Raw genomic sequence first — 12230 nt, forward strand, 5'->3', positions numbered from 1 at the left:
GTCACAGAGGGAACCCTCTTGGAACATCATCGCCGATGACATCACAGTTGCTTGAGTGACATCATGATCATGATAGTGAAGTCACATAGAATATAATACACCCCACATTATGACATCATTATGACATTGTCCGTGATATGACATCACTATAGTAAGTCGGCCATCAGACCGCATCACTGTGTGTGACATAATCAGTGATTTATTACATCATCGGTGACATTATGACATCACTAATAGTGACCTGGCCAGCAGGACAATTCTTTCTTTCTTTCTTTCTTTCTTTCTTTCTTTCTTTCTTTCTTTCTTTCTTTCTTTCTTTCTTTCTTTCTTTTTCTTTCTCTTTCTTTCTTTCTTTCTTTCTTTCTTTCTTTCTTTCTTTCTTTCTTTCTTTCTTTCTTTCTTTCTTTTTCTGTGGACAGACAGTCTTGGTCTCGATCTCGGTTTAGATGGTCTCAACTCCAACGCTAGCTGGCAAATTGGCAATACTTTGACGTTTGTTTTCAGAAAGCACTGGGCAATCTGATTGTTTCTGTGTGTACTCGCCAGCGTAACCTCATAAAGAAGAGCCCAAACTCACAATATAAGGAATCTAATGGACTACCGTGTCATATTTAATAGAATGGAATAGCGTGTCATATTTAATAATGCTGAACGTCCGTCATGAGGAGGTTTTGTGCAGCCAGCAGCAATATTATTGTGATTTTGACTAACTCAATATTTCTAGGCAGCAGCTTCTGAAGTATTTCTACCCTCTGAAATAATATCATCAAACGATGGGCAAAAATGAACTCAAATCCAATATGCAGTTTGGCTCCCTTTCCTTTTTTCTTTCCTCCCTCCACTCCCTCTTACCTCCATGTAACTGTGACTTGTTGTCTCTAAAGTAAGTCAGTGTTTTATCTCTCTTCTAAGCCTTCCTGTTTTGTAAACCGCGGCTCTGTGCTCTGTGCTGGCTTTTAGCGGAGGAATACGGTAGTTGTACGGTTGGGAGAAAAAGCAGTGCCGAATGAAACTGCTGTTTTGCGGAAAAGTAAAGCGCTGAAAATTTTCAAAATAGAGCGTGCATGTACACACAGATATCGATTTGTTTAGGTGGGCGTTGTTTTAGGTGGCTAAATTACGTTTTAGTTGTTGACCCCCCGTACTTACAGAGAAAAGGCTGGTTTGGCTGCGGCGCTGAGTGCGCGGTCTCGTTCCACAATGCGCCCAGCCTCCAGAACACTGTACCTAATTAAGTTAGTGTATCGAACTAGCTGATAGGACCCCACTTCAAACAAACCGAACTATCCCTTTAACTCACCGCTTAACTCTTAACTCACCGCTTAACTCACTGCTTAACTCTTAACTCACTGCTTAAAGCTTGGTAAATGGTAAATGGCCTGCATTTATATAGCGCTTTTATCCAAAGCCTAGGTACATTCACCCATTCATACACCAATGGCGGCAGGCTGCCACGCAGGGTGCTGGCACACCATCAGGAGCAAGTTTGGGGTTCAGTATCTTGCCCAAGGACACTTCGACACGCAGACCGGAGGAGGCGGGAATCGAACCACCGACCTCTTTTATCCAAAGCGATTAGTGGACGACCTGCTCTACCTCCTGAGCTACAGCCGCCCCTTAATCTTAACTCACTGCTCAACTCTTGAGATGATGAAATGATCAGCCTCACATGGCAGCAGTGCTTGTAGAGTTAGTTGTATTGGTATGAATAGAAGTGATTCACTCTGAAACGTGTTGATTTGTAGATCCATGATTCTTAATGAAGGCTTTTTTAAATATTTCACGTTGAACAGTTTGAACACGTTTAACAGTGTGCTTGGGACATCTTTATGGTGAACAGTGTGCTTGGGACATCTTTATGGTGAACAGTGTGCTTGGGACATCTTTATGGTGAACAGTGTGCTTGGGACATCTTTATGGTGAACAGTGTGCTTGGGACATCTTTATGTCCGCCAGGGTTTCTGACCTTTTTCGCTGATTCTCTGGGAGCCACAGAATATTTTCTTCTATGAATATCCCAAAAGACAGAACAAAACCTCTCTACTTTATGTGGGGAAAAGTTTGTTTCTGCCTTCTTCGTTCTTTAGATCGACACTTGAATGTAGGTCGTTTTCACCAAAAACGCCATCTCTGACCAGGAAGCTGAGATACGTCTGCATATTCGATGGCTGAAATGTACACTCTGTGAGGGTTCCCGAAGCCCATTACTCATCTAAGTGACAGGAGACAGGAGAAGTGATTGGCATGATATCTTTTGAAGAACAGCAATATTCAAACTCTCAGTTAAATGTGACTCCCTTCAACACATTTTATTGGCATGAACTGCAATTTAGTGTATTGTCCAAGTATTAGTTGTACTCGATAATGACAGCAATGCTACTACTACTACTACTACTACTACTACTAATGGAGCTGAGAGTGTAACGTCTGCTGTCCCCGTGTGTGTGTGTGTGTGTGTGTGCAGTGCCAGGCTCGGTGCCCATGGAGTCTGTGCAGAACACGGCGTATCAGGAGAAGATCTTCATGCAGTGGAAAGCTCCCAACGAGACCAACGGAGTCATCACTCTGTACGAGGTCAGTCTGCACACACACGCACGCACACTGTTTACACCCGGGTGCAAATAGCATCTGCCAGAAAAATACATATTTTTTTTAGGGCCAGAGTGATCCCTCTTCTCATGATCTATCCGCTATGCAACTTTGGCTGTATTTTGGAGTCCTGCAGGTGCTGGTTTCTGTCTGCTTCTCACCCATATGAAGCCCTATAAGTCTATTTCTCATGCCACACTTTTTTCTCATATGGAGATTCACTCAACTTCATTCCACATGACGGAACATATTATTATTATTTTACTTGTGGTGGAAACTGGCGTAATTTGGTAGTGAGTGTTGAAAACCAGGACATCCCTTAGCAAAAAGAAGTATACTTCAAGTTTATTTTATTAAGTAAACTTAAGTAAAGACCAAGTGTACTTTTATGCAAGTATACTTATATACTCAAGTATACTTTATGCACCAAGTATACTAATATCAATATACTCTCTCCATCAATACCTGTCAATCAGCAGTCAATAGACAAGAATTAAATGTCAGCAGCGCGCGTCTAGCTATACATCAGTGTGCACCACACGGGGGGGTGGGGCTTGTGGGGGCTTTGCCCCCTCAGTTGTATTTCCTGCCCCACAGTTGAATTCCTCTTCTACTTCTCACGGCACAACTTTGCTGTCTTTCAAAGGCTGTAGCGGGCTCATTTTTAAAGCTAGAGTGAAGATCATGGGCTCATATGAAACTAGAAGAACTAAGAAATCCTTTGATACCAGCGATATCATGCTAGCCTGTCGGCAAGCAGGTGCAATAATGCTCCAAATTTAGGGGAATTTTTGGTGAGGAAAAAACTGCCCCCTCAGTCACTTCATCCTGGAGCCGAGCCGGGCCTGGAGCCGGGCCTTGAGCCGGGCCTGGAGCCGGGCCTGGAGCCGGGCCTGGAGCCGGGCCTGGAGCCGGGCCTTGAGCCGGGCCTGGAGCCAGGGCTGGAGCCGTACCTGGAGCCGGGCCTGGAGCCGGGCCTGGAGCCAGGGCCTGGAGCCAGGGCTGGAGCCGGGCCTGGAGCCGGGCCTGGAGCCGGGCCTGGAGCCAGGGCTGGAGCCGGACCTGGAGCCAGGCCTCACACCACAGTTGTCTGGTAAAGATGCCAACATGAAGCTTAGTGGAAAAACATCCAAAGAAGAGGAGGAGGAGAATGTGGCCCCGGTCGTGGGGAAAAGAGGCAAACATGGGGATTCCAATTTTGCCAAGAGAGCTTGAGGTAGCGTAATTATTAGCATCTAGCTACTAGCATTTAGCATTTACTGGAGTAATGTCAGTGCATTGTTTCATGCTGCAGTCACATTGTTTCATGCTGCAGTCACATTGTTTCATGCTGCAGTCACATTGTGAGATTGCCACACTACATTTCTGACACTGTCAGAATAAAGTACCGCAGGGATGACGTCTTTTTGTAGGCTTTATTCAGAAATCGCCGCCGCCATTTGGTTCTTCAGTGGAAAAGTCTATGGGGTTTTAGAATGGGGATTTCACTTAAATGCATAAAATAAGGTATGTGCTTAACAAAAGTTTATGGGAACGCAAATTTGGGTTCAGCATGATACTCTTCACAAACATGAATAACTTGTATGCATTTTGAAGCGTTTAAAAAAGACGCATTTACAAAAGTCATAAAAGTTATTCACGTTTGTGAAGATTATCATTGATTATCATTCGCGTTCCCACAAACTTTTGATAACCACAGACCTTATTTTATGCATTGCAGTGAAACCCCCATGTTAAAACCCATAGACTTTTCCACTGAAGAACCCGGAAGTATACTTACAGACTCATTCCTGCAGCTCTCTATTCGTCCTATATAGGCGATCTTTGGTAGCAGACTGTGGCAAACAGCAGTCTTTGAACCTCTCTCACTGCGCGATGCAAGACGAGCGTTTTTGTAGCCACCATGACCAAAGAGATCTCCACGTTTCTTTCACGTCATTTGCATCGTCACCTATAGCCTGGTTGGTAAACCAGCCCGTCACGTGAACTCACATTTCATTTGGTTCTGCGAGACTGTCTGGCCCCAAAGCCTGGGAGGGTGTTAAGCAGAAGCTGCAAAGCGGAAGAGCCAATCAGCGACTGCGCTGTGATTGACAGCGCAAGTTGGCCAATCAGGAACGCCACTAGCACTGCACTAACAAAACAATAATGGCCGCCTCCCTGCCTGTCCAGCTCGAGGAGTCATGTCAGCGTTTGTCTAGTTTAAACAGCCATAAAGTGCAGTTATTGCAGAAATAGACTCAATAACAACAAGTAAACAAGTACAGGAGTATCGCCGCAACCGCAGAGTTTCTCGGCGGAAAACATGTTTTTGCCATTCTCCCGAGTGGATTTGGGTTTGACTGGATCCGAACGCATACGCAGAACCAAATGAAATGTGAGTTCACGTGACGCGCTGGTTTACCAGGCTAATCGTCACCTACCTTAGCCAAAAACTCAAAGAGAAGAAAATGAAAAGAAAATTCAATAATTATCTATTCACCCCGATACCGAGAAGGAGAGAGAGAGAGAGAGAAATCCCTTGGCAGCCCTAGTGAGTGTGTGAGTTAAAAAGAGAGAGGGAACGAGATACGTTAGTGTGTGCGAGAGTGTGCGTGTGTGTGTGTGTGTGTGTGCGAGAGTGTGCATGTGTGCGTGTGTGTGTGTGTGTGTATGTGGGTGTGTGTATAGACAGTTATTCAGGTTGAAGTGGAGTTGAACCCTCTGTCTAATGAATTATTGACCCGTCCTCTGTCTCCTGTCTGCCTCCTCCATCACTGCATCAAGGAGGTGTGTGTGTGTGTGTGTGTGTGTGTGTGTGTGTGTGTACGTGTGTCATGTGTACGTGTGTCGTGTGTGTGTGTGCATGCGTGTGTGCCCGTCCGTGTGTCTGAGAGAGACTGAAATAGCAAGCGAGGGACTGTGTCCCCTGGAGTAAGTTAGTGTAAGAGAGAAAGTAAATGATCGATTTAGCGAGTGACAGAAAGTGTTTTCAACTGTCTGTGTGTGTGTGTGTGTGTGTGTGTGTGTGTGTGCGCGTGTGTGTGTGTGTGTGTGTGTGTGTGTGTGTGTGTGTGTGTGTGTGTGTGTGTGTGTGTGTGTGTGTGTGCGCGTGTGTGTGTGTGTGTGTGTGTGTGTGTGCGCAGTGGCGCTGGAAGTACTTTTAGGTATAGGGGGTGCTGTAAGGAAGGGATTCTGGGGGCTGCCCGCAAGGGCAGCGTCAAAGAAAATTTTACGTTTTTTGGACTTTCATCCATATTTAGAAGAATATTTAATTTTAAATTGGGATTATACTGTTGTGATGTCATTATTCAGTATCTTCTCCTTTTCTCACTCACTTTCATGTAAGCACCTGCTCTCCCTTTAGTCGTTTTACACTACAACAGACAGCAACACAGGCATAAACACTGAACTTATTATTATTATTAAGGAAAACCAGATTATGATGAAAATCAAACACTTTTGAAGAGAGAGCGTATGAAATAAGATTAGAGCTGGGAAGCACAAACTGTTTTTTAATGCATTTTGTTGGTGCTATAAACACAAGACAGCCAAATCCAACAATTTCAAAAATCCCATCTCTTGCCACCAGGGGGTGCTGCAGCACCCTCAGCACCCATCTTCCAGCTCCCTTGTGTGTGTGTGAGAGAGAGAGTGGCAGCATGGAGTATCTATTCACTTGTCAACCAGCTCATATAGTGTGAAAAACAGCATAACAAAATAAAAAAAGATCACTGTCTCAGGGCCTCAGCTTCAGGAGCTGCTCTACTTCCTCGTACCAGTGATGTCACTGGTACGAGGAAGTAGAGCAGATGGCTGTTGTTTGAGCTACAGATTGGATTGACTCATTTTTGTATGCCCGCATCCACGGAGAACCGCATTGAGAGCCTTAAAGGCCCAATCCGTCAAAACTCACTATTACTGACGCCGGTGGCTGTTAGTGTAACTGCAGGCAGCGTGTGAACGAGCTGACGCGCGGGCACCATACTCGCACGCGCACAAGTAGTTGCCTGGCAACAGCAGAGCTGTTTGTTGCTTTGTAACGTTAACTCATAAAAGTCACTTGAAAACGGCAACCTGGACAATTTATCGGTCAGATCAGCCTCGAGATGCCCAGGAAGGATTCTGGATGAATTAGGGGACGTTATTGTGGCATGTTTGGTCGTGTTTTGGCTTGCGTTGGCTGCGGGCAAGTCGATACTCATGTTAGCAAAAGCCAGGAAATAGCCTGCTCCCCTTATGTACGGTAATGCCTGGAGTTGACCAAACTGAACAATCAAACAATGTTTCATAAGCATAACAGTAACGTTAGGCATATTTAGGACTGTTAAATTCATTATCCACACAAGACGGTAACGTTATTAGTAGGGCTGGTGGTAATTTCTATAAATGTAAATTAATATTAGTTAGCCGCGATTAGCATCAAGCTAACATTACTAGTATGTGCAGTCCCACTGCAGTCAGAGCCTGCTGGCTGCGGGAAGTGGATACTCATGTTAGCACAAGCCAGGAAATAGCCTGCTCCCCCTGTATGTACGGTAGCCTACCGTCAAACAATGTACCGTAAGCATAACAGACAGTAGGCTAACGTTAGGCATATTTCCGACTGTTAGATTCATTATCAACACAACACAGTAACGTTATTAGTGGGGCTGGTGGTAATTTCTATAAATATAGCTAAATCTATTAGTTAGCCGCGTATAGCATCAAGCTAACGAATCACCACCGCAGCTAAATGCAGTCAAACAATAATGTTCCATGACCATAAGCATAACGGTAGTAACGTTAGGGTTGCATTACTTAACACAAGACGGTAATGTTAGCAGAGTTTCTGACCAGGTGGTCAGATACTTGTACTACGGAGTGACAGTAAAAATCTTGAATCTTGAAAATCCATTAGCAAGCAGCTAACGTTATCTGGTCAAAACCACATTACACTAGCTACAAGCAGCAAGTTCCCTTCATGAACCGAAAACACAGTCCTGACTCTAGTTTCGCCCCGATGTCGGTCACATTGCTGCTGTCTGGCCAGACGGGCTTCATTAGATAAATATTTATTTATTTAGTCTGGACTTTTTCTGGAGTCTGTGTTTGTTGTTTCCTTTAGCTAGCAGCTAGCGACGAGCGTAACGTTAAAAGCTACTTCAGCCATTTCCTGTTAGCGTAGGACAAGAGGCAAGCTCGACGTGAACGCGCGAGACGTCACATCCTCTAGCTGTGGCGGGAGATGCTATCCACTTCGAAACTGCGGTTTTCCATGTATCTTCTGAACGGCTGGTCGGAGAGAAACGCCCTTGGTCGCCATTTTTAAGTGACGTCAAGGCGCATTCACTCAGTGCCAATAATAAACACTTTGTGCACATTTATTTCTCGCCAAAACCAACGGAATGGGCCTTTAAGCCTAAGTGACCAGATTTCTGAAATTAAATTTTTTTTTTTTTACTAGTTCACATGTGAACTGGTACTATTTCAAAACTGATCAGCGCGATTCAAAATTGGTAACGAGCAAATGTTTTGTCACTCAGTGGTGTTTTGAGCCCGACAAATGTTACAGCCAGCAGGCAGCAGGCTTAGCTAAAAGCTAGCTAGCTATAGTTAACATGTCAGCTCTTCATCACTCAGAATCAAATTGCCATTATATATGAATATGGTGTTCCATTGAGTCATACTTCATCTTCCCATGAAGTGAGATTACAATCCCTTTGTTTCTTTGGGAAGCGGGCTCACTTTGAAATTCATTTTTGTATCAATTTAGACTCTTCCATCATTATAAAACTCGAGGATGTCTCACGGTTTGGAAACAGCCTCCTCCAACACTCGACTCCATCGTTCAACTTGCTACAAGTACCCAAGAAGCTCCTTTCTTCTTTCTTCTTATATTTTTGGGCTGCTGAGCTTTCTTGTGCCACGTTTTGGACTTTTCCTAACCTCTGTAGTTTGGAAACTTATCCCGAGCCAGAGTTTCAAAATGCAACAGTAGAAGTGAAGTCCAGTTATTGTAATTCAAGTAGCTTTTTGTAAACATCATGCGTCAAAGCTGGGAGAGGGTGAGACGAGAGAGACAAACAACGTTACATCGTTTTTGTCTGTCGTGCATTCAAACTAAAGTAACTAGCCTGTTTTGAAAATGTAAGGAGTAAAATTAAAAAGTTGTCAGAAAAATACTCAGTAAAGTACAGATACCTGAAAATCCTACTTAAGTACAGGAACAAAGTATTTGTACGTAGTTACATCCCGTCTCTGACCTGGAGTTTGACAAACACTCTCCTTTGTCCACAGACGTCATCCATTTGGTCTTGTTTTGTGCAGGTTTCATTAGCATGAACCTGGGTCGTGTGCTGCATCACAGCCTCCGCACGATGCCGCGCCATTAGGGATAATTACTATAATTGCAGCTATTGACGAGATTAAAGGCATCATCTGCAACATCTAAGGGGACACAGTCTGCTCTCCTCCTCTGTTCTCTCTGTTTTCTCTCCTTCGTGTCCCTCGCTCTCAGATGAATTACACCCCGGACAATGGGGGGGGGGGGGAGTGAGGGGAGAGATGGATGGGCGGAGGTGGAGAATTGTGAGGAGCGATAAGGAGGACGAGGAGAACGAGGGAGCTGCTGGGAGAGGAGATAAAACGCGTCCGGCGACAAAGCGAAAATGAATGTGTCCTTGTCAAACGGTTTTTGTTAAATGGAGAGAATTTTGTGAATTCATTAGTGTGCGAATGATGATTATCTTATCGGTTGTATGTGTTGCTGTAATAATGATGAGCTTATCTGTTGTATGTATTACTGTAATTGTGGCTGTTGAGGATCAAAGGAAACATCTGGATGAGAGAGATCCGAAGGGGACACAAGCCTCCCCCAATGAGGAAGTACGGCTTGATAATTCCACAATCGCATCTTCTGTCTGAGTGCCTCCGCTGTTTCTAAGCCCTCTCAAAAACTATACATCTTCTGTCTGAGTGCCTCCGCTGTTTCAAAAACGATACTATAAGGAGAGAATTTGGTGAAAATAAAAAAGGCAAAACTCTTGTTCTACCGGTCGATCTTTGTTCCTCTCGTCACCGATGGGTTTTCTCAGGACGGTGGCTGGCATCTCCCTTAGGGATAGAAGCTTGGTCACCTGTGAGCCAGTTGAGGTGGTTCGGGCATCTAGTAAGGATGACACCTGGTGACCTCCCCAGGGAGGTTTGCCAGGCAGGCCCAGCTGGGAGGAGGCCATGGGGTAGACCCAGGACCACGTGGAGTGATTATATTTCCACGCTGGCCTGGGAATCCCTTTAAAGTTGAGCTGAAATTAAAAATGACTTTTTTCTATTTTAGATCACATCCCTGGGTATTCAGTGTGCCTATTTAATAATGTATGCAAAAAAAATCACAAAAATCAAATCACGTTCAAAAGTTAATTGTTCAGGATTTCATTCATAACTGCTGACATCAGCCAGAACTTTCAAATTTCTACCCCATTTCAACCAATCATATCATGACATGTCAATGAATCTCCATTGCAAGAAGAAAGTTCTAAGCAAGCAAAATGGCTGCCTAGTGCCTACATGGGCAGACTTTTCTAGCCCATAAATGTTAATTGGCCAATAAGTATGCAACATACAAAATAAAACAAATGGTAATGTCTTAATTTAATGTAGAATGCAAAGACATGTAACTAGCTCTTTAACTCACATTCCCTGAATAACGTTAACGTCCGCGGGTCTTACCCCGGCCCGAGGGGCTTACCCCGGCCCCGAGGGTCTTACCTCGGCCCCTCGGGTCTTACCCCGGCTCGGGTCTTACCTCGGCCCCTCGGGTCTTACCTCGGCCCCTCGGGTCTTACCCCGGCCCCGAGGGTCTTACCCCGGCCCCGAGGGTCTTACCCTGGCCCCTCGGGTCTTACCTCGGCCCCTCGGGTCTTACCTCTGCCCCTCGGGTCTTACCTCTGCCCCTCGGGTCTTACCTCGGCCCCTCGGGTCTTACCTCTGCCCCTCGGGTCTTACCTCGGCCCCTCGGGTCTTACCTCTGCCCCTCGGGTCTTACCTCTGCCCCTCGGGTCTTACCTCGGCCCCTCGGGTCTTACCTCGGCCCCTCGGGTCTTACCTCGGCCCCTCGGGTCTTACCTCTGCCCCTCGGGTCTTACCTCGGCCCCTCGGGTCTTACCTCGGCCCCTCGGGTCTTACCTCGGCCCCTCGGGTCTTACCTCTGCCCCTCGGGTCTTACCTCGGCCCCTCGGGTCTTACCTCGGCCCCTCGGGTCTTACCCCGGCCCCTCGGGTCTTACCCCGGCTCGGGTCTTACCCCGGCCCCTCGGGTCTTACCCTGGCCCCTCGGGTCTTACCTCGGCCCCTCGGGTCTTATCTCGGCCCCTCGGGTCTTACCTCGGCCCCTCGGGTCTTACCTCTGCCCCTCGGGTCTTACCTCGGCCCCTCGGGTCTTACCTCGGCCCCTCGGGTCTTACCCCGGCCCCTCGGGTCTTACCCCGGCTCGGGTCTTACCTCGGCCCCTCAGGTCTTACCCCGGCCCCTCGGGTCTTACCTCGGCCCCTCGGGTCTTACCTCGGCCCCTCAGGTCTTACCCCGGCCCCTCGGACATTCCAAGCCAGCAGGCAGCACTCGGCTTTGAAACAGCAGTATGCGCGGAGGCAGCCAGTTCCTCGGTTCTCTACGGATCCCACTCGCATAGCAGCAGAACACGCTGAATACCACTGGATTTGGGGGCAGAACATGCCATACAAGTGCCAGGATTAGCCAATGCCCAAGTCCCCAGAACTGTCAAATCAAATCATCAACACGCTATGGCCCGCCTCTCAACTCTCTTTCATCTCAGGCAATGTTTGTTTTCAGTCTGATACGTCACCGACCCTCTCTGGGTCGGTGACGTATCAGACTGAAATCCAGACAGACAGACAGACATGGAGACAGACAGACAGACAGACAGACAGACAGGAAGACAGACAGGAAGACAGACAGACAGACAGACAGGAAGACAGACAGACAGACAGACAGACAGACATGGAGACATACAGACAGACAGACAGACAGACAGACAGACAGACAGGAAGACAGACAGATAGACAGACAGACAGACAGACAGACAGGAAGACAGACAGATAGACAGACAGACAGACAGACAGGCAGACAGACAGACAGACAGACATGGAGACAGACAGACAAACAGACATGGAGACAGACAGACAGACAGGAAGACAGACAGATAGATAGACAGACAGACAGACAGACAGACAGGAAGACAGACAGGAAGACAGACAGACAGACAGACAGACAGACAGACAGACATGCAGACAGACAGACATGGAGACAGACAGACAGACAGACAGACATACAGACAGACAGACAGACAGACAGACAGACAGACAGACAGACAGACAGACAGACGGGAAGACAGGAAGACAGACATGGAGACAGACAGGAAGACAGACAGATAGACAGGCAGACAGACAGGCAGACATGGAGACAGACAGACAGACAGACAGACAGACAGACAGGAAGACAGACATGGAGACATACAGACAGGAAGACAGACAGATAGACAGACAGACAGGCAGACAGACAGACATGGAGACAGACAGACAGACAGACAGACAGACAGACAGGAAGACAGACAGACAGACAGACAGACAGACAGACAGACAGACAGACAGACATGGAGACAGACAG

At 46.6% G+C, this 12230-nt stretch overlaps 1 protein-coding gene across 1 annotated transcript in view; it reads left to right on the forward strand.

The window, feature by feature from the left end:
• Positions 1-12230, forward strand: part of ptprt (protein tyrosine phosphatase receptor type T) — a gene marked incomplete at its 3' end in the record, with an annotated part of 413231 nt that overhangs the window by 133613 nt on the left and 267388 nt on the right. The window contains exon 10 of the mRNA XM_083660558.1: positions 2465-2574. Coding sequence (XP_083516684.1) covers positions 2465-2574 — 110 coding nt within the window. The remainder of the gene's footprint in view (positions 1-2464; positions 2575-12230) is intronic.

Source organism: Poromitra crassiceps (genome assembly GCF_964638095.1).
Source record: "Poromitra crassiceps genome assembly, chromosome: 25".
NCBI lineage: Eukaryota > Metazoa > Chordata > Actinopteri > Beryciformes > Melamphaidae > Poromitra > Poromitra crassiceps.